This window comes from Onychostruthus taczanowskii, unplaced genomic scaffold (genome assembly GCF_017590055.1).
Source record: "Onychostruthus taczanowskii isolate IOZ18803 unplaced genomic scaffold, ASM1759005v1 scaffold3, whole genome shotgun sequence".
In the NCBI taxonomy this organism is placed as follows: Eukaryota; Metazoa; Chordata; class Aves; order Passeriformes; family Passeridae; genus Onychostruthus; species Onychostruthus taczanowskii.
Window position 1 is genome coordinate 22,823,876 of NW_024500349.1, and position 26,266 is coordinate 22,850,141.

The 26,266-nt window shown below is 39.3% G+C and overlaps 1 protein-coding gene across 1 annotated transcript in view; it reads left to right on the top strand.

Moving 5' to 3' along the window:
* The window catches only part of ADCYAP1R1 (ADCYAP receptor type I), a 145,513-nt gene that overhangs the window by 84,488 nt on the left and 34,759 nt on the right, over positions 1-26,266 (top strand). The window contains exons 4-10 of the mRNA XM_041408592.1: positions 4,426-4,533; positions 17,959-17,994; positions 18,613-18,654; positions 20,408-20,511; positions 21,506-21,603; positions 22,065-22,197; positions 24,917-25,070. Coding sequence (XP_041264526.1) covers positions 4,426-4,533; positions 17,959-17,994; positions 18,613-18,654; positions 20,408-20,511; positions 21,506-21,603; positions 22,065-22,197; positions 24,917-25,070 — 675 coding nt within the window. The remainder of the gene's footprint in view (positions 1-4,425; positions 4,534-17,958; positions 17,995-18,612; positions 18,655-20,407; positions 20,512-21,505; positions 21,604-22,064; positions 22,198-24,916; positions 25,071-26,266) is intronic.

Genomic DNA, 26,266 nt, shown 5'->3' on the forward strand with positions numbered 1-26,266 from the left:
TAGCAGGTTAGGAAGAGTGTGAAATGAAAATAGGGAGCAAGGTTTGTGAGGACCTCTATGGAGGCAGGATGACTAGAATGGTTTTAATGCTGGGTAGAATTTTAAAAATGCATCAGAACACTGTGCAATGATAAATAATTATATACAATCCACAATATAAAACCCACAATTTGAAATTCACATGGAAATTCATTTAAAATTTACAGAAACATTGTGCTTCAGCAGAAAGGACTGTTTTTTGAAGTAAAAGCACAAAGTAGATCCAGTCCCAGGGAGCTCACAGTCTGAACATGAATTTTATTCCCCTTCTACAAGTAGAAGTTTGAGGCAGAGATATAGGGAATGATCATGAGGGCTTTTAAAAGCAGCCTGTGGTTCAGGTTCATCAGGGACGTGTCCCAGCCCTCAGCTGGACTCCTTTTCCCAGGCTTGGGAAGTGTTTAAAGGAGATTGTGGAGCCACTGGAGATGCCTCTAACCAGAGAACAGAGTTGGTTCATTTCTACTCCAGAAGACCACATATCACCTGTAGGAAACACAAACATTTTAAAAACCATTTCAAAGGCAGCTGTCCAAGCTAAGCTTCTTCCTACCCCCCTTCAACCTAGTGTAGTCAGTGGGGAGATGCAAGTCCACTTCACAGGGTGATTCCCCACCAGTGCCACCTGAAAATGGGATTATTCCTGTCTGGAAAGTCTCTCTGTCTGAGCTACAGAGGAAACTTTCCTTTTCTGAGTAGGGCAAATGGGTAAGGAAAAGAAAAGTTAGACATCTGAAGTTCAACTAATCCAGATTTAACCTATAGTTGAATGATTTTGTGCTTCCTCAAAAGTCAGCAGCACAGAATCGGGATCCCAGAGGATCATCCATCCCTCAAAGGAGAGCAGTGAATTGGTGGAATAACTGAATAAGTGGAAGCATTTTTCTTCTATGAGAAGGACAGAAGCACTTACTCAGGACCAGCTGGCAAGTTCTGCACCACATCTGTTATCTGGGGTGAATCCCACAGTGTTCCCCAAATTCCAGCTGCAGGTTGCAGTGCACACACGGGAAGGGAAGGCAGGATTTTTAATTTCTGCAAACAGCCTTGGGTTGTGCCAGGGGAGGTTTAGGTTGGATATTGGGGAAAATGTCTTCACTGGAAAGGTGGTCAAGCATTGGAAAGGCTGAACAGGGAAGCGATGGAATCACCATTCCTAAAAGTGTCCAAAAAACACATGGATGTGGTACCTGGGGTTAGGGTTTCGTGGTGGACTTGGCAGTGCTGGTTTGATGTGCTGAGAAGGCTTTTCCAACCCTAATGACTCTCTAAATCTGTGATTATTTTGATTCCAACACCATCCATCAGCAACACCACCATCTGTAATTTTTTTCTTCATTCCGTCCCACGTGAAATCTTATTTTTAAAACTAATCCTTGTTATTACTGATTTCCTAAAATGCTAAAAACTAGGAAAATTTGTCCAGCTTCAATTGGAGTGTAGGAACCACCTCTTCCCAAGCCTTCTTGGGCATCCCTACGTCACTGGGCAGTGGGGAGACCCCGTCAGTGCCAGAGGAGACCCTGCTGGGCAGTTTCACACTCAAGTCACTTTGATTTCCGTGGGCAGATTTCACCCAGCAGGAATTGCTGGCTGCAGCGTGGTTTACAAATGTAGAGAGATTGTGCACGCTACCCTTTATTCCATTTAATTTTTATTTATATTTTTGTTCTCATCCTTTTCTTTGCTCTTTTTAATTATTTGTTTCAAATACGCTTTTCCAAGCGGGATCAGACAATGTTCTTATTGATGGGGAATTCTTTACAATCTCCATCTCTCCCCTATTTTAAGGTAAATTACTTGCTGCTTCTCTCTCCCCTCTCTGCCAATGTCAGCACATCAGTGTTTTCTAACACAATGAACTTGTAATTTCTTTTTAAATGGGGCTGGTTTTATCTCTGCATGGAATTACCACAAAATCAGCCACCTGCTATAACTGAATTTCCTCCACACTGCCTTGGGATATTTATACTCTGGATGTTCCTGTTCTGCAGCCTGAGGATATCCTTGCATTTCTCTGGTTTGCATTATCCATTGCTGGATAATATCTACATATTGGAAGATATCTCTGTTGAAATAATAAGAAGAAATAAGAAAGTTTTTCCTATTGCTATTCAACACAGTTAACTCAAGCAAGACCAACAGGTGTTTCTCCAAAGATCTCATTAAGCACTGATTATCTCCAGCATCCCTTGTAAGCAAATTCTCATTAACGTGGATGTTCACACATAATTTACTTTTGTACATAGTGCCACACTTCAGTGAGCTATAAACCTGTTGCTGCACATCCTCAGATTTTCATGGAAAATGCATTTCCTGCTGCATGAACACACAAAAAATATCAAAGATAATAAAATCTAACAGCACTCAATGTGGTCTTGATTTCTATCTTTGGTACATAAACAGTATCACAAAATTATAAAATCAGAATATCCTGAGCTGGAAGGAACCCACAAGGATCATTGAGTCCAACTTCTGGTACAGGATACCCCAGTGTCCCCACTGTGTGTTGAGAGTGCCCAAACCTTTCAAATCCCTTATAAATATTCTAGTGAATTACAGCACTCATGGGATGAGATCCTCATCTGGCAAAGGAAACAATCTGGGACAGGAGTGGGAAAAGAAAGGTATAGGAGCAAATGTAAAGATTCCTTTATTTTTTTCCAGCTCCCGTGATGATTTAATGAGCATTTTTGCCACAATTTTGTATTTTGGTGGGTCTTGTTATTGTGACGTTGAACATCACAACAACGTTGTTTGACACTGACCTAATTCTTTAAACACCAACTTACACAGAGCTGCTCTACTCACCACACGTGGTGCTCTCAGCCTTCCATTTTTGTGAGAAAAACAAAACATAGGACTGTGGAAAAAAAAAAAAAAAAAAAAAAAAAGAAGAGTGGAGAACATCCCTCCTCCACTGATGGGGACCTGCTGAGTCACCAGAGCTCGTGGAGCCCACGCAGCTTTTACGAGTTCAGCACCCACGTCTCGTTATATTGGATTCATGCCAGGCAGAAATCCTTGGAAGTATTATCTGCTTTTCCTGAAGGTTTTATTTCCCTTGGCACGCAGTCGAAGGGAGAGAATTTTGACAGAAAACCTCGTAGAAAATCATGGAGCTGGAGGCTCTTTTTCAGTTGATAGGATTATTTGCTCAATCCCAACATCAAATGCAAAACAGCAGTGGAAATATTTAGGTTTGGTTCTCCTTTCTTTTCCTGCTGAGGCAAAAGATTATTTTTATTTGAGATTCACTCGCTAAGTATTTTTTTTTAAATATTCGTAGTAAATTTGAGATATTTCTCTGAGTTTTTGTGTACTCAGGATAAGCCTTCTAGGTTTGTAAGATGGTAAAATGGTTTTTGCAGGATTACAGGAAGATTTATTCTTCTTGAAAGCCAGTTTTTCACACCTCTGGCACAGAGACAAGAAAGAAGCAGGAACTCGGTTCCTTTACTCTATTTACAATAAATTTTAAATTAATTTTTCTTTTATCCCAAGAGAAGACAGCTCCCACCCATGGTCCCATCATCTTCTCTTCCTATATTCATGTAGCAGAAAATTGGGATTTTTTACCACTCAGAACTTCTAAGTTTGCTTCTAAGTTTGTTACCTGAAGCCTCATCTTTGAACTGTTATTAAAGAGCTGAATCTATTTTTAGCTTAAGCAAGAAATCATTAGAGGTCAAAAAAATCCTCTTAATCCTCTTTTGACATTGTGATTTTATATTCTCTAGAGCAAAGGCTGCAGTAAAAATAATGAATGTTAGGACAGGTTTTTGGTAAGGAAGGACATTTTTTTAAGAAATTAAGTGGGATGGAAGAGTGAGTTTGTCTCACATATCCACACAAATGGCTTCAGGATGAAGCAGAAACTGCTTTTCAGTTTTCAGACACATTCCAAAATGAGTGAGTTCCCAAACCTTTACAAGGATTAAAGCCAACCAAAATTCATGGAACTTAATCAAAGATATGATCCATAAGATTTTCTGTTGCTTTTTTTGGGGTTTTGTTTTTTGTTTTTAATTATTAACCCAGCCCTTCTGAAAGATATTTAAATGGCAGTAGGTTTCATACTGAATGGAAAATTTGTTTCTGGCATGTTGGAAATTGGGACTAAGGCACAGAAATTAGAAATTGGGACTAATGGCATCTTCTAGGAGAGTAAAGTCTGGCCATTACTGTGTGATGCCACTAAGGATTTTATGCTATTCCTGTAAATGGAAAATATTTTTTTCTCAGGGAAATTGATACTGTTTATTATTCTAAACAAGAATATTTTTATTTATAGGAGGAAGAACTAACCACAAAGCTCAGTAACAGTGTGAGGAAAGGGATGGATTTGCACCACTAACATATTTTATCCCTCCTTCTCTTCCACAGGGTGCCCAGGAATGTGGGACAATATCACATGCTGGAAACCTGCAAGTGTGGGAGAAATTGTCTTTGTCAAATGTCCTGCACTCTTCAGATTTATCATCTCTGAAGATGGTAAAGTATTTTCTCTTTCTTCTTCACCTCTGCCTGGTAAAGCCTCATGATCATCACAAGTGTAAAACCTCACTTAGATCCTCAGGATAAAGAGACATCAAAAACTCTCCAGCTGGGCTCCAGCTATAAATAAATTGCAAAAAACCAGGATATTTGTGTGTAGATACAGGAGTGTGCACGGGGTGGGAGGGAAGGTGTGAAAAAAAAGCCTTCACAGACTACACAACATGAAAATACCACAAATTTGAGCTGTTAAAGGGAATATTCAGCCGTTGGGTCTCACTGAATTCAGTGGGGATCCAAATCTGTGTTTGGGTCTTGGGTAATACAGTTGGAATCAGTTTTAGGAAATAATTAAAATGTAGAGCAGGTTCTGCCTGTGCTGAAGGAGAACTTGAGATGAGCAGTGAGGAGCTCCATGTTGGGGTTCAGGGGGGAATTAAAGATTTCTGGAGAGAAGCAGAAGTTCCATCACATTTTTGTGTGTGATGATTTTTGTTTATGTCTCATTAAACATAAAAATAAACACAGACATAAACATCCTTCTGTCCCTGTGCTGGTAATTAGCACAGATTGGTCCATTTGCTCCCAGCACCCACTGCAAATCCCTTAATTAGCACTCTCCTTTGAGGAACAAGTTCATCACCGTGGATCCTTTTTCCCAAAGTTTATTTTATCAATTAATTATTCATTTACAGCCTCGAGTCCAAAGTCTGGGTTTTTTGCATTGCCACACACTCAGAGCACCATTTTTAGGCGACAGTGTTTTATACACAGCTCCAGGAATTCTGAAATCCTCACTTTTAACACATCCATTCCAGCGTGTCCAAGGACAGGCATCACCAATGTCACCTAAGCCATGACCCACTTTAGAAAAAAGATCAACTCAATTTGATCTGTTCCAGGTCTTAAGTAAATAGTTAGCTGTTAATGGAAAAAATACTTTTAAATAGAAATATTTTTAAAATTTGAATTAAATTATTTAAATTAAAAATTAGATTTTTAAAATTACATTTATTTTATGTTTACCTAAAAAAAATTATATATTTAAATAAAATCAGGATTTTTAGTGTATTTATTATATTCATATGTAAATAAATAAAGATTTTATTTATTTACATGAATTATTTAAACAAAAGCAATACAAAATGTTTGCATTAAAATATAATTTCGTTCAATAAAAATGATAGAGGGTTTAGAAGAGCAAATATATATATAATAGATTATATAATATATAATATATAACATATAACATATAACATATTATATATTATATATTATATGTTATATATTATATGTTATATATATGTTTACTGGCATTGTGTATCTGGAGGAATGCAGCAATAAACCTGCTCTTCCCACATAACCTGCTGGATTTCTTGGTTTTACAATCTTTTGGGTTTGAGCCCTTATTTTACTGTTAGATGTTATGTTATGCATATTTTATATAAATATTATATATAATGTATAATATATATTGTATTTTATATATTATATATTATGATAATATACATATACATTATATAAGCTTAATATATAAATGTATATATATAAACTCTGTTTATTTATTTATTTATTTACTGCTCTATTTATTTTATCTGTGTAACATAAAGGGTTGAAATAACATTTTAAAATCATTTTCCCGGGATTTACAGATCTCCTCACACACTGTATTTCCCATTTGGCCTGTGGCAGGGTGACAGTACGACCCTAAGGGGAGAATTTTCCATCCAGTGGAAACATGTGTCCCATTCCTTTATCTGCTCATGGGATCCCCAATAAAAGTGACAGCTGTTACCTCGTGTAGGGCTGGGTTTGAGGGGTTTTTGGACTTCTGTTCACCAGGAACACACCCAAGATTCATCATTCATTAGAGAAACAAATAAACATTTAACCTGGAGTAGCTGGAAATCTTGGGATTGCGCTGCTGACCTCAAGGTGGAATTACCAATATCCCAGTTATCAACATCCCATTCACTCTCCTGGGTGGATCAGCATCAGCTTCGCCATCATTGCTGCTAATTTTAATTAGCCAAGTGTATTTGTTCAATGAGGGTTTAATGAAAAAAGCCACATTTCATGATGGTTCCCTAAGTAATGGGTTATTAGAGAACGATAATGTTTCTAAGACATGGATAATCATATTTTAGGGATTGTTATAGTGTCCTCTGGCTGCTGCTCTGTTTCTAGAATATGGAGCTAGGCTGGGCATGGACACTAATATTTATTAATAGCAAAATCATTCCTAGTACAGCAACATTTTTATATGGCCATAGATAATTTTTACAAATGCAGCAATAACTTTAAATCATACTTTTGAAAAGTTTGTGCTCTGAAGCACCTGTAGGTACAACGTAATCCCAGGGCAATCATAGGGTGTGCTGATCTTAAAGAGTGGGTGGGAAATATCTCACCTGGCTTTGGATATTTAAATTTACATGTGAATTTATGAAGTCATTACATGGATTTCTGGTTCAGTGAACAGAAATCAATGGGCTCTTGTAGAAGATGCTTTCTCTGACCCCTCTCAAATGCTTGTCTGGAGGTGAGCAAAGTCACTGCTTGTTTTGTGAATTTCAGAAAGGAATCTGACTGCCTTTACTTAGATGTCTGATTTCCATACGGAGCAAAATGGGGGAAAAAAAAAAAGAGACTACAAGAGAAAAATTAACTAACTAAGCTGTCATCTGGAGGGATGCTTTTTGGAAAAATTAGCTGTGTATTTAGCTAAAAATACCAGCTGTTGCTGGTTTTAATCTGCTCTGCTTTAACCTTCACTGCAATTAAACCAAAGAGTAATTTTTGGGCTGCTGTCACCATCCTGCAGAAAGTTCAAAGTGAAATTCTGTGTGCTTGGCAACCGTGCCTTCTAAAATTTCATTTCACCTCTATGATCCTCCAGAATCACAAGAATTTTTCATTCCTTTCAGATGCAGGCTGTGAACGAAAGCATTGCTCTTAAAATCTCTCCACTGGAGATTCCTCTCCTCCAATGGAAAAAAGCTTATTAGTTCCTGAGTCTTTTCTCATCTTGTAAATTAGTGATTACAGTGTTTTTCCTTCTAGATAGTTCCCAAAAAATATTTTTTCCCTCTTCCACATGGATTTCTGTGATTGATATGCATCAATCATTATTTCCACCAGGAAATAATGCTTCCATGCCCTCTCTGTTGCATGTTACCATTTCTCCAGTGGCTTCCCAGCACTGGCTCCAGAAACACCCACTCCACAACAGGACATATTTAAAGCATTCTAAGGCATATTTGAAGAGGTAAAAAGAAGAAAACCACGCCAAGCTGTCATGTTACCTTTCAGTAGGACACAGCAAGACCTGGAGATAGTTCTACCATAGTGATCTGCACTCCCACCTGGAGAATTTTCTCTTCTTTGTTTTTTTTTTGGGGGGGGTTTTTTCCCTTTTTTTTTTTTTTTTTTTTTTTTTTTTTGGAAATTCACAGCGAGATTTTTGAGCATGAGAAGTCTTAGCACCTGGACTGCAATGCAGGAAGTTTTTTTTTTTTTTTTTTTTTTTTTTTTTTTTTTTTTTTCCCAGGCAGAGGTGATATTGCCTGGCAATGGAAAGCTACAGAAGCAAAATCTGTGGCTTTTTCTGCTTGGCACTGTACAGCTGAAATATTCTGGAATGTATAAACACACCCAAATGAAACTCAATAACCACATCAGAAATGAACATATTTTCAGTCCTTTGATTTGCAGTAAGAAATAATACAAAGGATAATTGACAGTTTCTGAGCATTGCCATATGCTCCACATTTGGAAAATGCTTTCATTCACAAATCCTAATAATAAATATGAGCAGCTCTTACTGAATCTTCCAGCAATTCAAGTAGTTTATCTGGTGCTCAGTTAGAATGCTCCCTGCTACATTCACCACAAAACATGGTTCACTATGTACAACAGAGAAAATTCTCCTAATTTTTACCAAAGGCATAAAACCTATCCTAAACTGACACCATGATTAAGGGTTCCTAATTAAAATCCAGTAGAATAAAGAATGTAATCAGGTGTTAGGGAGTTTAAGAGGGAATTACATCCTCTGCTCACATTTCAGAACCAAACTCTTTGGCTTGTTGCTTCTCTTCGTTGAACACAATCAGTGCTCAGGCAACGAGCTCTGTTATCCCAAGAAATTGGAAACAGTCTGTCACTAATCCCATTTAAAACACAGGGAAACACTCAAGTACTTTGTTGTACTAATTAATTGATTAATTGATTGTGTGAGAAACCCAAGCCTCATAAGTGCTGCACTAGAGATGCTGAGGGTGGACAGTGGGATTAATGAACACGGGGTTAATTGGATTTGGGAAGCAGTCTGTGCCTGAGTTTAGATTTATCCCTAATCAATTAGAATAGGATGACAAGAGAAGAGTTAATGAGAGGGAAAGTGATGCTCTATCTCCAAATCCTTTCGTGTCCTTTCTGGGGAGACAGTCCTGGTAAAGCCTTTAAAAGCTGACATGGGAAAATGGTACAAAACCCCCTGAGTGGGTGAAAAGACAATAAAAGTCATTTCCCAAAGACAATAAAAGTAATTTCCCATTTCATTTCCCAAAGTGAAAGCTGTTGGAAATATTTGCAAGTTACAGTTTCTATTAGTTTATGTATTGAAAATTTTTTGTTTAGACAGGAAGAAAAAGCGACTGATAAAGATCAGGGGCCTCCTGAAAACCCAAATATCCCTGGAAGATTGTGTGCTTATTTTTACTGAGGTAAAAGATGCAGGGTTTTGTTGCTACTGCTGAAATTAAGGTCAGCATTGCAGCAGAGGGAAATTGGAAATTGCATTAGCCTGTCAAAAAGGCAAAAGATCAATGCAAAGGTCCAGATTTCTCTTCAAGGATGTTTTGCCTGGATAAGTATTCCAACATCCTGCTTGGAAATAGAGGGAAGGAAAGCCCTGTAACCAAGTTTTCTCTGGAAAACATGTATGACCCATCCCAGCATTCTCATCGTGGGAATAATGAGCCATTGGAGCTTATTTGTATTTATTTATTTATTGAAGCAACCAGGACTTTGTTTCATCTTTAATTTTATATAAGATTCTACATAGCAGTCATAATTAAGTTCTGTGCAAAGGCATCCATTTTATATATAAACCATTTAAAAAAATTAAAAAGAAAGAAAGAAAAATATATATAAAATGGCACTTGATAGATAACAAGTCATTTCCAGCTGGTTTTCATCTATGGGCTTTGCACAGGCAGTAAAGCCATGAGATTACTCCAGCTTTTCCAAAGAGAGGAAGACAAGCTATAATTAAGCCTTTGTGGTCACAACATCATGAAGTCCATCTGCAATGCAGAGAAAATGGGAGGAAAATGCTGTCATCAAAGAATAGTAACTGGATCTACAATTCTATTCAAGTGGCTGAGCCTCTCAGATGAGTCTTTTCTAGAAGAAAAAAAAGACATTTTATGGCCTTTCCCACCAAATTATGGGGACATAAGGCTCTGTGCCTCCAATACTCAAATGTGCAGCACAAGCAAGAGCTTTTCAGCTGAAGATCAAGTCCTTGGTCCTCTGCAGGGGGACATCCTGCAGTGGTCAGGGGAGAGCTGCAACACAGCTTAAGAACTTTGTCACTGATCTGAGAGCTAATTTGGCCTTGGTGGGAAAAAATGTCCTGCATCTTCGGGAAGAATGCAAGGGTGGAAGATGCTGAGAGCTGCTGAGTGGTTTGGAGAACACTTGGACTGCAAATGTAATAGATTGAAGTATCATTGCAGGGGCAACATGAGCAGATGCTTGAACCTTTCTTAATAATCTTTACTCTGTTCATCTTTCTCCTCTTGACCCAAATGACTGGGAAAAGAGTTCCAGGTGACTGCAGGATTTTAGGTGTGGTGGGCACACATTGATGCTTACCTTTGAGCAAGGCATTTAACTTGCTTTCTTCTCTAGGAGTTATTTCAGAACTGACAACCTCTTTTGGGCGATGTTCCAATTTTTTCATGAGTCTTGTTTGAAAAAAAACTTTTGTTTTTTTCTCAGTTATCATCCCTGCCCTCTTCAGAGCTAGGAGACCCTTCAATGGTAATTGCATTGATCCTGCACTCTGATGGATGCTCCTGTGACAACCAGACTCAAAGGAAGGACTCACATAACGTTTAGATGATGCTTAGTTGCTATGGTGACCTCAGTCCACTTCTAGTTTCACATCCTTTAACAGGAAAGAGGAAGAAAAGAATAAAGCCATAATTTCCCTTAAATGTTATTGATCATATCTGTGCATCAGTCCTACCTTAGCCAGCCCTGTGTGCTCTGACCTTTCTGTTCTCCATGTGGGACCTCACTGGAATTCTCCCATGATTTCTGGATCTTGTTCTTGTGCCCTGAATGTAAACTGGGATAAAGAAATGAATTATGTATCAGTCTGTCCCTGCCTTTACTGCAATGTCTTGCACAAACCTCTGGGTAACAAAGACTTTGCTGAAGCTTTTTCCTCTCATGGTAGGACAGATATCTAAACACAACCATCCTCTGGAAATTCCAGCATCTCTGCCCCTTATGGGAGAAGACTTAGAAACCAGGGGAACTTATCTTCAGGTAGATAAACTGGATGGAATGAGTTTGCCCCACAGGATCAGTTACTCAGATGTCCTTAGGCACCAGGTCTTACTCAAACACACAAATACGCAAAAGGCTTCCAGATCTTACTCATGATTATCCTCTGCCCCAATTGTGTTATTTTCTGAATAAAACAAACACCCCTTCATTTTGTACTGTCTCTGTGTAAGCATTCGGTTCACAAATTCCTTTGTCAAGGCAAATGGAGATCTACAGTAAATGATAGAATACTAGAAACCCAGAATGGTTTGGGTAAGAAGGGACCTTAAAACTCTTCTCAGTTCCACCCTCTGGTATGGGCAGAACACCTTCCACCATCCCAGGGTACTCCAAGCCCCATCCAGCCTGGCCTTGGACACTTCCAGCGATCCAGGAGCAGCCACAGCTTTTCTGGGCACCCTGTGCCAGGGCCTCCCCACCCTCACAGAAGAGAATTTCTTCCTAATATCCCATTTAACCCTGCCCTCTGTCAGTTTGAAGCCATTATTCCGTGTCCTGTCACCTCCTGCTCTTGTATAAATTACTTTTAATCTGTAGTTAAAAATATTGGCTATGGGGCATGAGGCTGGAGAGACCCAAACCCCTGGAAATTGTTGTGGGAAGCATTTAACACAGGGAAAGGTGTGTGCACCTGTAGGGCCAGCTGCTCTGTGACCTTGCCTGCCTGCCACTTCCTACAGATCCAGCTAATGAAACTGTAAAGCCCAAGCAGGTAACCCTGGATTAATCAATCAATTATGGAATCACAGAATGGTTTCTATTGCAAATGACTTTAAAGATCACCCAATTCCTACTCCCTGCCATGGGCAGGGATGCCTTCCACTATCCCAGTGATGCCTTGTGCAGATTTACAGGCATCCAGGGGCAGCCACAGCTTCTCTGGAAAACACAAAGAGCCATAACAAAGGAGCTGGGATGGTTGGATAACGTGTGTGTGGGATCGCGTGTGTGCAGCACAGGACTGGCAGAGGGCTGATGTCCCTTCTAGGGACACAGCGGGCAGGGTATGGAACCAGAACCCGTGTGGTGAGCTCAGGGAGTGCAGAAAAGCTGCTAAGTAGCCTGCTGCTCCTGACTGTGGCTTTGCCAGCCGGCTGAACAGATTGCTGGAGCAGGAGAGCAGCAGGCAGCCATGGGGAAGGCAGAGAGGAGGCTCAGCGTGGTGGATGCCGCGGATTCGGGCGCGAGAGCTCACTGGTTTGTTTTGTATTTAGAAATTGAATGTAAAACTTCTAATCAGTGCTGTATAAGGCAGGAATGAAAAAATTAAACTCCTGCCCAGCCAACTTGTTATCCACAGCTGGACAGCAGAGAGGAGGTTCAGGGTGGTGGATGCTGCAGATTAGGGCGTGAGAGCTTGCTGGTTTGTTTTGTGTTTAGAAATTGAATGTTAATCTTCTAATCAGTGCTATGTAAAGCAGGAATGAAAAAATTAAACTCCTCCCCAGCCACCTCGTTCTCCACATAGCTGGACAGCAGGATAACAAGGGGTTGTTAAGTGTTTTCTACAGCCTCTCTCTGCCCCGATGGCTGCACCTTCTGCAGGGACACAATGTGCAGTAAAAACAGTTCAGGCTCTGCATGTTGATCTTAATGCTGTCAAAATCCAAAACCTTTTGTAGAATTACCTTTGTGGAGCAGCCCTCCGACCCACAATACAGAGATGAGCACAACAGGACTATTGGAGAAGTGTGGGCAAGCCAATTCAGGACTGAAGAGCTTTGGAAGCCTTTCATCCCCTCCCGCCCCGCCACTAATAAGGGACAAATGCTGGAACAAAAGGGTTAAATGCGAGCTGTGTTCAGATAAACAAAGCCACGGGAGGCCAGGCAGGTGGAGAGCAGCCAGCACAGATTTGGCACCAAGGAGGAGATCTAAAAGGCTCTGAGGCTCATGGTGCACAGGCTGGTTCTTGGCTTCAGCTTCCCTCTCCACTTTAAATCAGGAGCAACTGCTGTCGTCGAGTTTCTCATCAGTTGTTGCATAGTGAGGGGTGAATTATGAGTTCTGGATCTCAATAAATAAAAATCAAAGAGGAAAGTCTGATAAATGTGCAAGAAAAGGGCAGGAAAGGTCTGGGTTTCTGCCACCAACTCTGTGGGGAGCCATTGGCAAGTCCTTGGATTTTTTTCCCCCCTCTGTTACTTCTTCCTGCAGAAAATAGAAATAAGGAGTATTTTCTGTACTTGGTCTTTTGAATTGGTAACTCTGCATTCTGATAGATCTTCTCTAGGATGTCTGAGCAGTACTGCAAATAACATCTAATTAACAATGTCAATTAAAGCATTAATTGTAGATTTGCTTCCCAAAGAGTGATGCTTACTTAAGTCTGGTCAAATGGCAAATAACACAACCTGTCAATACACTGGATAAACCATCCTGTGTTGAGGATAACAGCAGCTTCCTCAGGAGTTTATTGATTGATAAGAGCAATTATTGATTTAATAAGTGCTGTTCTAAGGCACTGTAGTGTCTGCTGTGGTGTCCATATTTCCATAATTTGGGTTTAACAACACGTGAGACGCACAGGTGTCATTCAAGTAAGTCATAAAATCGTGATATTTAAGATGTTGTCATCATGGAATAATAGAATTATGGAATGGTTTGGGTTGGAAAAGATCTTAAAGCTCATCCAGTGCCAACCCCTGTCACGGGCAGGGACACCTTCCACTGTCCCAGGCTGCTCCAAGCCCTGTCCAGCCTGGCCTTGGACATTTCCAGGGATCCAGGGGCAGCCACAGCTGCTCTGGGAACCTGTGCCAGGGCCTGTCCGCCCTTTGAGTAAAAAATTTCTTCCTAATACCCAACCTAAACCTGCCCACTTCCAGTTTGAAGCCATTCCTCCTCATCCTGTCACTACACTCTCTCCTCAGGAGTCCCTTGTAAATGTAACCCTTGAACGAAACCCCTGAAAAATGTGCTTCCAGTGGAAATGCAGATGAAAATCATATTTTGTTTATTCTTCGTTTCTGAGAGAGCAATGCATTTCATTAGACCGTTGCATAATCATATTAAAGGGCTTTCTCTTCTTCATCAGTGAGGTCAAACACACCCATTTCTCATTGTTTGTGTCCTAAGAGTAGGAAAGCAAGAAGGTTTGTGAGAAAGCCGAAGCAGTGAGGGGTCCTGGAGTCCTGCCCACCCCATCACTGACAGCAGAGTAAAATTACTGAGGTCACTCTAGAGTCTTAAAGGCACTAAGGTGAAAATATAAACCAGAAAAAGAATGTTTTGAGGTAATATTTTGAAAAATGAGAGTGTGTCTGGGATTCCTTACAACCCTTTAGAGGCGAGGTCAGGTCTTGTCTCTCTCTATGTAAAAATGTTAAATGTGCACAAAACAAATTAATTTGAACTCTATTTCATTCTCAGACATGTGAAGAAGCAGCACCAATGCCATGGATTTCTGTCAAATAAATATCCATATTTTGCTGCAGAACACAGAAACTTGCACTGTCTGAGGGCAGGGCAGCAGCTGCAGCATGCAGGAATTCAAAGGCATGTGGTGGCTCTATGTTCCCTCATGTCCTTGTATATATAACAAAATATATCTGCTTGTATATATATAATTAATATAATATAATATAATATAATATAATATAATATAATATAATATAATATAATATTTATATTTATTTATTATATAGATTATAGAATATAGAATATATTTATTTATGTATATAAAATATCTGTTTCTATATATATAAAATATATGTGTATATAAAATATGAAAATATAAAATATAAATATATATTTTTTATTTATTATAATTTAATATATATTATATATATTCTATTATATACTATATGTGTTTATATTTTCTATATACTTATATATAAAATATAAACTACAATATAAATATAAAGTATAAATAATATAAATATAAATGTATATATACAGATGTACAGAAATATTTTATATTTATAAAATACATATTTTTAAATAATTGCAAAGAAATAAAAAAAATTATATCCACACACCCACAAATATAATTGTATACATGTTCATTTTATCCCAACACTCAATAGATGAGTGTTGGGATAAAATGAACATATATACAATAGAAATCTATTGTATATATGTTCATTTTATCCCAACACTCAATAGATGAATTTTGACATTTTTGTTGTAATTCAGGGCATGATGTTCAATGTAAATCTAATTAACTTCCCAGTATCTTAACTTATTAGTGAAAATTGAGTTGATGAATCAAGTCTAAAAGCCTGTACAGACAAATGTACTGGAGCTTTTTTCAGTACATTAGTTAGGACTCAGATATAAAAGTATATGTTAATGAAAGGCTTGCTTGCTACTACAAATCAGAAAATTAATGTTGTTAGAAAAGTGAGTCCCTTCATAATGTCCAAACACGGTGAAATGTAAAAATAATTTCAGTACATATACAAAAATATTTCTATAACAAGCTTATTCCTTTCAGAAAAACTGCATTAATATGTTTTAACTGTTATTATGGATGTCATGAAATTAAAAATTGACTAAAATTTATTATTTTAATATCAATGAGACTAACTGCTATATCTGTTTAGAATTAAATAATGATTATTTTTATGACATGCTTTTTAGATTGCAGGGGAAAAAACAGATGCATTCAAAACATTGAAATTTAAGAGAAATGTCTTTTTTACAGCCATCACTGTAATAAGCAGGAACATCAGGCATCAATCTACTTAATACTGGTCTTTCTCCAGAAAGAATTTTGCACAGTTTTAAGGTCAAATTACTCTACCAATGCTAAACTAAAACTGGATTTTCATGAGTCAAAGGGGTTTTGGGGAGTTTTTCTTGCAGCTTTTTCCACCCTGCTGGTGTGGGTCAGTGTGAGGCACAGGCTGCTGAGCTGGGTGACCTCACTCAGGGGACAGGTTCCATCTGAGCTGCTGGCTGGAGTGGCAGGTGCTGTGGAAAGCACCATGAAAGAAGTGATAAAGGAGTGCTGGTTTGCTCTTTGATCCTCTGATACACCCACAGATAAAAATTCCCACACCGCGACCTGACATCCGTGTTCTGAATTCAGATTTTGGCAACGCATCCTGATTTTAGCAACAAATTCCTAAAACTGAACTACATGGCTGGTAGCTGGGGTTTGGTGGATTTAGGAGGACAAAAGGTCTCGCCAAACTATTCTGCAGAGCAGAACAGATAAATATTCTATTATTTAATATTCTAATATTGGCCATCACTGAACCCACCACACCATCCCTGATATTCTGCCAGGAATGTGGAGCACGGGCTCAGCACTGCTGCAGCATCTGCCAGCTCAGCCCTGTGCAGCAGCTGAACCACCTTGGCTGCAGGAAAATGTTTGGTCCTCAGAATTCAGAGATCTGCCCAACATCTGCAGACACCCAGGAATTAGAGTCACAGAATATTCCGAGTTGCAAGGGACCCACAAAATCATCCTGTCCCCGCACAAAACCCCAGCCTGTGCATCCCTGGGAGAGGTGTCCAGTCTCTCCTGGAGCTCTGGCAGCCTTGGGAATGTGAACATTCCATGGGTCAGCAACCCACCACCCTCTGGGAGAAGAACCTTTCCCTAAAATCCAGGCTAAATTCTTCCTGTGGAATCCTGGGAGCAGCTGGAGTTGGGCAGAGAAGGATGGACACTGTGGGTGTTGTCACCGTGGCTTCCAGGATCAACCCCCCAAGGTCCCCAGTGTGTTGGATGTGTAGGATTGATGCTTAATAATCCATCCAAAGTTATAAAACAGCCTGCCTGATGCTTCAGATGAGTTTTCTATACTCTTACCATCATTTTCACATTAAACCCTCTTTTTTATGTCTGAAAAGGTATAAAAGCACATCAGATTTACTTTAGAGGAGAGTCAGAAATTAAGGAATTTCAAATTATTATGTGAATTAGAAAATAAAACCCCCATATTTTATGCCATGCTGAAAAGCCTTCTGTTATTTTATTTCTTTAGATGCTTTCTCCTCTCCCATAGGATCAAAATCAGTCTTTGTTTGGATTTCACTTTTAACAAAACCCTTCTCATACAATTTGGTGAAGGTTTTTCCAATCCCTAATTAACATTTGACCACTGGGGTTAAAAGGGGAACAACCTGAAGCTCTATTGGGGCTGAATAAGACGCAGAACTAAACTGAAGTGAATATTTCAGCTGCTGCAATGGTCAGTGAGGTGCTGGAAATGTTTTTGAGGGCGATTTGCAGCAGCTCCCTGAGGCTCCTCTGTGCACGGTGCAGCAGCTCCACTCCCTGGCTCCAGGCAGCTCCTCCTGCATCCCCAGCTGAGCCAGAACCCACCCAGGACCCAGGAAAACCTGATTTCAGCCCAATTCTGATTAAATATTGAGCACAGGGGGTTGGGAGGTTGGTTTGGCATCATTCCAACAATTTATTTTTTTTTTAAGAATGAAAGAAAGGGAGATTTCTAATGTGAGCCCAAAGTTTTATCATTTCCCACTGTGATAGTTGTGGTTTTAGGATATTTAGGATATTAGGATATAAGCAGCATGGGTTTGGATACAGTGTTTTGGAAATGTGTGAGTCTTTCTTACTTCAGAACATCCCCTAAAAAATAATTCTTAAAAAAATCCACAAAAATGCTCCTACATCCATTTTTCTTATTCTTCCTACAGTCTGATGAAAATTCATGAAACCAGATATTTAACAATATCCCATCTTCTGAAAACCTTTTCCCACTCATAAATATGCAGGATTAATACAAAAGTAAAGATTTAAACCTGCAGTTCTCCTCTGGGCTCTGCTACATCCATTCTTTTACAGGAGTCAAACTTTTAGCAAAATTGCAACCTATTATCATTATGAATTAATCATTTTCATTCTTCTAATTGCAGGTTGGGAAGTGGATAATTTGGGGCAAACCCATGCAGGTAAGAACCAGTTGTGGTGCTTATCTCCTCTGTACTTCTCTTCTCCAAAATGGTGTGCACATGTTAAATTCAGATTATTAAAAAGTTGTCTGTGCATCAACAACTATGACAATGATACATTGGTACTTAACTATAATACTTGCACAAAAAGTGAAATTAAAAATCTCATAAGTCTCTATAAATCAGTGTGATTTTGCCTAAAACCACAAAATTATATTATCTTATTTAAAGCAATTAATTACTGCTCTTTGTCATTGATGGATGGAAAGAATTTTTCATTAATCTTCTGAAAGCTGGTCATATTTAAATACCTGAGGATTGTAAATGCAAATTCCTATAGAAATCATATTTGACTTCCATATTTTTGCTATAAAGTTTGCCCCTGTTTACTGTTTGTGGTTTTAATTCTAAATTTAGAGGTTCAGCTTTGATTTAAACTCTCAAGTAAAGCTGTGTTTACTTCCTGAGAAGACAGCACCAAGTATTTATTGCCTTTGGGCCTGATCTAAACAAATAAAAATCAATTGCACTCCATTCACTGCTTTCCACTGAGACCAGTTTGGGCTCTAATAGAAAACACAATCAAAACAATTTCATACCCAATTTCCACTTTCCTAGGTGATTATGACCTGCTGGAAAGCACAGCCCAGTCTCTCCTAGGTAAGAAACAGAACCATGGAAATTTTTGCCTCTCTTTTTATTTATCTCTCTTTTAAAAAGGAAGCTCTCAGCTCTTTTTCCCTGCAATTTTGGTATTATTTTCTAATCAGTTTTAATTATTATGACATATTTTCTGCTCTGTTACTTCTAGCAATATTATGAAAATTTATTCCTCTTCTATTAATCCTTGCAATCTAAGAAGTGTGCTGCTATAAATTATATCTACCTGCTTAACAGTAATTACTAAATGGTGTTAAAGGAAGTCAGCACCATGATTCAGTGCCTTTTTTCCATAGAAAACTAGGGATGAATCTGCAAGAGTAATTTAAAAAATTTGCTGACTAATGCAATGTTCTTAAATGAATGCTGTGATTAAAGAGATATATTATGCTGCATGGATGGCAAACAGATTCTCTTAAATAAGGTTAAAAATAAGGTTAGGAGAGACTAAACTGCTCTAAGAATGCAAAGCAGCACAACTTTAACAGCAAAGAGCAAACTCAAAACTTGGAAATTTCCATCAGTTTTGGTCTAGGTGCAACTGAAGCTCCAAAAAAGTGTGATAATTTGGTAAATTGAGGCTCTTCCTTTGTGCTGGAAAGGAAGAATTGCAGCAGCAACCCATCCCTAATTTTTTGGAAAAGCCATTGAGCTTTGGGAAGAATAATGGTGCTTCTAAAGAGCCCCACAGGGGCTGTCCTGCCTCAGGCAGTTTTGTAGGTAAATGAGTGTCAGGAGACTCTTCCTCTTCTGCCCCCAACCCTTCACTCCCAGTATGGTTTTAAAGCCTAAGTTTATCAGCGAAACAATTGAGGAGCTGCTTTTTATATGAAATTAGCAAAAAAATTCTGGTATTTAAGCCAATATTTGCTTAAAATTAAGGTTGTAAACCAGGATTGGAATAATTAATAGACAGAGGAAAGTGAGAAGCTTTGAATTCACCAACTGAGGCCACCCTGGGCATCTGGAGATAGAAAAGAACACATTGCCATGAAGAAAGGGATGGGAGAGAAATTCCCAGTCTATGTTCCTTTGTTTTCTCCAAACACTTCCCACAAAGTCATTCTGAGATCAGAGCCTGGGCTTGGAGATAAACGAGTGGGATGTCTTATCTGCCTACAGGAGAGCAATCCAGCTGCCTCTCCATGATTATCAACAAGTGGGATGTGTCTTATCTGCCTACAGGAGAGCAATCCAGCTGCCTCTCCATGGGTATATAACCCATGATTATTTGAGATATCCCACAGCATCCTGATTGGCTTCCAGCACGTGGACCAAAAAAAATCATGTCAGTCTGGTGTTTCTCACCAGTCCCATGCATGTGCCTCAGACATAAACCATTTAAAATAGCACAAAGGGCCTGGCTTTAATCACTGGATTTCTCCTTTGGCCATGTGGAGTGATGATATCTCCATCAAAGCTGGAGTCACCAGATGCCTTTTTGAAAGAAATGGACATTTCGCTGACCCCTGGTTTAGGAACCTTCTTGAGAATGAGATTTTTGGTGGCCTAGAGACACTGAATGTACTGATTAAATATTTTTGCTCTCTGGTGACCAACTGTGGTAATAGCCATGCCTGTTGTAGGACTGGGTCATTAAAGACATCTATAAATTTCCAGAATTAAATCTATGGACAGGCAGATAAACAGAGCTTCCAGTACAACTGTGGGGTTTTCTTTACACCTAGGGGAGGGAAGGGATGTCCTGGGTTTTTTTCTTGGGATGTGACATTCCCACTTGCCCTTGGCACAGGGGACATCAGCAGGAATTGCACTGAAGATGGCTGGTCTGAACCTTTCCCTCATTATTACGATGCCTGCGGCTTCGATGAGAACGAAACAGAGTCTGATAACCAGGTGGGAATTAATCTCATAATTAAAAACAAATGAAGGGGGGAGGTGGGAAGCAGCAGACTGCTCTCTGTCCAGCCTCTGGTCATGTTCTGATTTGATAGTGATTCGAACAAACAATCAGATGTACATGGGTATGGGAATAAATCACACAGACTCCATTTTCTTCATGGTGGAAAAAAGCCCATTCTTTATTCACTTAACTCCTTTTTGTACAGTTTTTCAGACCTCATGTGGGACTCCTATTGGTTAGGAGCTTTCTTGCCAATTACTTTATTGCTTAGTAACAAGTTGTTATTCTGTATTGATTGGTCACTCAAACCCCTGGTGTGTACCTGTAGGAAAAGTTGTTTGAAGAGATAGTTTTCATTTTTCTATCTAACAGTGCAAAAGGAGTTTATACAGGTGCCAGTTGTTTTTCACCCACGAATATGTTGAATATGTTGTTATTTGTTATGTTAACAAATTGCTCACACCAGGATTGCTTTCACATGGGAACTTGCAAAGTGCCAGCTTGCCTCAGAAGAAATGCCAGGCTAGCCAGAGCAGGCCTGACTTTATGAAGCCTTTTTTTTATGATTTTTCTACCTTTACTGCAACACATGGATATAAAACTGTGAGAAGTGAGACCTGAATTCTTCCAGGGCACGTATTGAATTTTTATAGAAGATGAGCTTTTAGTGTTGATGTAGCTTGGAACTTCTAGAATTGCAGGCTAACCCTCAATTCCCCCCTGCTGATAAAGAATCTCTTAGCCAAGTGGGTTTTTTTCTACAGATACTTATAAAAAAAATATATAGATAGCCTTTGCGAGCTCAGTGATAAATAACCTCATGGTGTGCAGACCCAGCTACAGAGCAGAGCTTGGTGCACAGTGAGATCTCAGAGGAAATTAGGAGAAACCAGGCTGTGCAAAGACACAGATCCTGCTTCCTCCTGCACACTGGCAGCTGTGTGGCTGTGAATAAACCCTTTAACCCTGCGTTTTTTGCCTCCCAAGGATTACTACTATCTCTCAGTGAAGGCTCTGTACACGGTGGGATACAGCACTTCCCTGGTTTCCCTCACCACTGCCATGGTCATCCTGTGTCGCTTCAGGTGAGTGGAGCTGCTCAGGCCCTGGAGGAAGGAAGCTGGAGCTCAGCTGCCCCAAACTGAGCTAAAGGTTTTGTCTCACCAGAGGTAGAACAAGGAGGGGAAAATGCTTTAGCTGAGTTGCTCCCGCAGCTTGGACATGCTCCAGAAGTCACATTTCAGCAGAGTGTAAATGCAGCAGGACAAGCTGTGGGTCTGGTTTATGAAACTTCACAAGCTGCACTGGGCTTGTTCTGTTGTCTATTTTATGCTTCTCTGCATCCTTTTATGACAAAATCCCCAAATCCTCCTCTCTCAGGTTTAGGACCTGGACTAACATAGTCTTGGCTTAGATGTTGCTGTTCTTGGCACCAAGGTGCTCTGGTAAAGTGTGTTCAGGCCCAGTGTGACATTTCCACGAAATAAAACTATTTTCTTCTTTATTTCTCTTTTTCCTCCCCACTCCCTTCCTCTTTCCTCTCCAGGAAGCTTCACTGCACTCGGAATTTCATCCACATGAACCTTTTTGTTTCATTCATCCTCCGTGCCATATCTGTGTTCATCAAGGACGGGGTTCTTTATGCTGAGCAGGATGGAAACCACTGCTTTATCTCCACGGTGAGTCAAACTGAAACCAAATCCTTCTCCTTCACTTTTTTTCAGCTCAAGATAACAAAAAGCTGTGGGGCAGGCAGCAGTCTCTGGAGTATCATGAGTTATTAGGGGTTAAGGTAGTTGGTGTTTAACTTCCCTCCCAGTTCTCAGCCAGACTGGATGTTTCATCTCGTGATGTCACCAGCGTCCTTCAGAACAAACCTACAGCTTTTATTTTCTGACTCTGCCCTGATTGTTCCTCCCTTTCCCAGATCTGCTCAGTGATAGGCGGGATGAGGGCAGACACAAGCAATTTCCTCCATCTGAAGGTCTGGTTTTTCTCCAGAGCCTCGTTTGTTCTGGATGTCAGGCAGAGTCACGTGGAAACAGGGTGACCATTCAGACACAGAGAGTACACCTGATGGCCACACTCTCAGAAAATCATCAGCATTACCCACATCTTTGTCTCTTAAATATGTAGTTTCACGCAGAGCACCCTTTCACTGATGCATTTAGCATTTATTATGTGTAAATCCCAATTCCTTTCACATTTAAGGCTAGTATTTGATATGATAAATCAGCTCACTGGGTGTAATTATGATAGAATTACAAACTGAGCTCTCCTTTATCCATCCAGTTATGAGCTAAATTCCCTGTGAGTCACTTCCACAAGGCAAGTGCAGCTGTGGAGTTTCTTAGTCAGCCTTTTCTTTGTCATTGAAACTAGTTTTTGCTCTCAATTCTTCTCCAGGAGAAAGCTGAAGCCATGTTAGGTCTGTAGTTTGCTCCCGCCATTCTTCCAATGGTGGCATCTGCCTCTTTGTTTGGAAAGAGTTAAAGCATAAAGCACATTAAAATCAGCCATTTTATGACCAGATCTTCAGCCTGGGTAGAGCTTCCATGAAGAAACTTGAGATCTGATGGTTTAAATACCTTGATGGTAGATTTGGCCCAGAGGATGAAGTCAAAGTGGGAGCTAATCGCTGCCTCCAGCAGTGATTATACATAGATTTATTATACACAGATTTATTTATACACAGATTCTGCTTGGATTTGTCAGATTATGTCCTTTTTCCTCACACAAAAAGCCAATTTATCAAAATACACCCTTTTCTAACTCACAAATAAAACAACTAAAAAGCATTTTAAAAACTTTTATTATATTTTCAGTTTCATGTAAAAAGTAAAACAATATAAATATTATAATTCACACCATCACAATCAAAAACCATCTATTTCCTAATTACAATACATTATAAACATTTCTTAACCTATCTACTTTTACCACACCCTATTATAAATACCTTAAAACAAATAATCTACAATTCCCCCTCATAAATCCTACTACAATGCATATTTCATAATTCTATTTCTCCAAAATATCTAATCTTATTTACAAAACACTCTTTAAAACTTATTTCTAATTCCATTTCTCTCTCAACCATATCTATCCTATTCCATAACAAGTCTAAATCAACATTTCTTACCTCAAAATTTACATACAAATCCATACTCTCTAAATCTTCTGTCAAACTTTAAAAATTGTCCACAAATTCAGTTTCCACAGGATTTGTTGGAAAATCCTACTTTTGTAGGACTAATGGCATCTCACTGGGGTGCAGCACTGGAAAGACCAGGATGTCCCAGTCTCAGAGGGTAGAGCTTGGTTGCCACCTTAAGCCTTTGTCACAGAATCATTTAGGTTAAAAAACCCTCTGAAACTGAGTCCAACCATTCCCAAGCACTGCCAAATTCATCCCTAAACCTCATCCCCAAGTGCCACATTTCCACGTCTTTTAAACACCTCCATGCATGGTGACTCCACCACTGACCTGGACACTGTTCCAGTGATTGACAACCTTGTCAGGAAAGAAATTGTCCTTAATATCCAAAATAAACCTCCCTTGATGCAATTTAAGACAATTTCCTCTTGTCCTAGCATTTGTTACCTGGAAGAAGAGACCGACCTTGTTACCACCTCCTGTCAGGGAGTTACAGAAAGCAATAATATCCTCCCTGAGCTTTTCTCCTGCTTAAACAAACTCCGTTCCTTAATTTTTTTTTATATTCTATTTTTAAATTTTATTTTAATTTTATTCTATTCCTATTTATATTCTATATTAATTTTATTTCTAGTTTTCATTTTTCTTTAATTTGCTGCTTCCCCTTCCTGTCCATAAATGAAAGCTCCCATCTTTTTTTTTTACAGCTGATCACTCAGCCTCCTTTTTCCTCACACTTACTTGCATTTTCTGTCCTTGAGTAACAACACTGATGATGGATGGCAAGGAAGAGCAATTCCCAGCTGCACACAGGAGGGTTCATCCTTTCAGATCCCACTCTCAGGGCTTTCTGCAGTCATCCTGCCATTTCACATCCTTCTCTGGGTTTCTCGGTACAGAACTGGATTTTCTTCTTCCCTGCATTTAATCCTGGAAAGGGGCTTAAGTCCAGCAATTGGTGTTCACTGGGGCTGTGAGCCCTCAGCAATACAGGATGTGCTCAAGCTGCTCTGAAATGCTCCTTGACCACTTCCCACTGGTAAAATTGGCTTCCTCCCCATCCAGGCTTTGCTGTCTAAGTGATACCTGCCTTTCTTCACATTCTTTAAAACCTCTACCATTAAAAGTGTGTAATACCAGCCCCAGCTCTTTCTTCTGAGAGATCTGGAGAGGTTGAAAGCATTTTTTCTTTTAGGCTTAAGCAATGCAGAAATAACTTTGCTCTTCTCCATCCCCTGCAGGTGGAATGCAAAGCAGTGATGGTGTTTTTTCACTACTGCGTCATGTCCAACTACTTCTGGCTGTTCATCGAGGGGTTGTACCTCTTCACTTTGCTGGTGGAGACCTTCTTCCCAGAGAGGAGATATTTCTACTGGTACACAATCATTGGCTGGGGTACGTGGCACTTCTTGTCTCCAGCGTGTCTCGGTGTGCAGGATGGCTCCACAAACCACGGGTGGTGTTTCCACGTCGGGTTTCAAACTATGGTTTTAGTCTTGATGATGTTGAAGTTATGTTGGAATGGTGCTGGAATTCAAAATGCAAGGAACTCTCAGAGCTTTGGGCCTGTAAGCCAAAGCTTAGGATTAAACCCAGGGTTTGATCTGAGACCTTGGAAAAGGCTTCCAAAATGAGGTGCTGGAAGAGAGAATGTGGATTTAGAGTTTAAAGCAAAGACACATTAAACTAATAAAGGAAAGTTTACAGTTTTAAAGTTTAAAATATATAAAAATAAAAGCAGTTACAAGGGTAAACAAGGGGTTTAGAATGCAATACTGTAGGTTTGTATATCATAACATGATTGGTTAAGAAACACATGGACTCATGCTTACACTGTAGCATGGCTGCATAAGACAAAATATTTAAGGATTGGGTCAAAAACATAAATATCCTTGTTGGCAGTGTTTTATTGGTCAATAACTCCTTAAAAGGTCTTTAACTAAGGGTCTTGTGACCTTCTGAACCATGCAGTAAAGATGTGAGCTGAACTCACCCTTCCTACCTATGTAGAGGATAAGAAAAATGAACTACATCATCAAAACCAATTCAGAGGTCCCATCTCAAATTCTTTCCAAAATTCTCCACAAGTGAATTATCACAGCACAGAATTACACTGCAGCCCAAGCTGTGTTGTGGTTTTTTACATTAATAGAGTTGCACTGAAATCTGGAGGACACCACATTTCTTGCAGAACTGTAATCTGCAACAGAAAATTGCCTCCTGCAAGATATGATCTTAACATCAACTTCTTCAGCTTAATCAAATCTGCAAGACTAAGTCCAGTCCATTTTCTAAGGCTTCATTTGTGCCTTTCTTTCAGATAATAACTAAATTGAAAATGTATCCAAAGGGTATTCACATCTGCTTATCCTACCTGGGTGGGAAATAAAATTTTGCACTGGGAAGGAACAATATTTATTTCAGAAAAGCCAGTTAAATGATGATAACCGTGGTAATTATTTTTCATTCTAGCCTTCTGGATATAAATTGATTCCTATGATGTGTTAATGCAAGCAATTCTTTGCAGATGTTTTTTTGTGCAGAAATCAGATGGTGAATGCAGAAGAATACATTCAATTAAAATGTTCCCT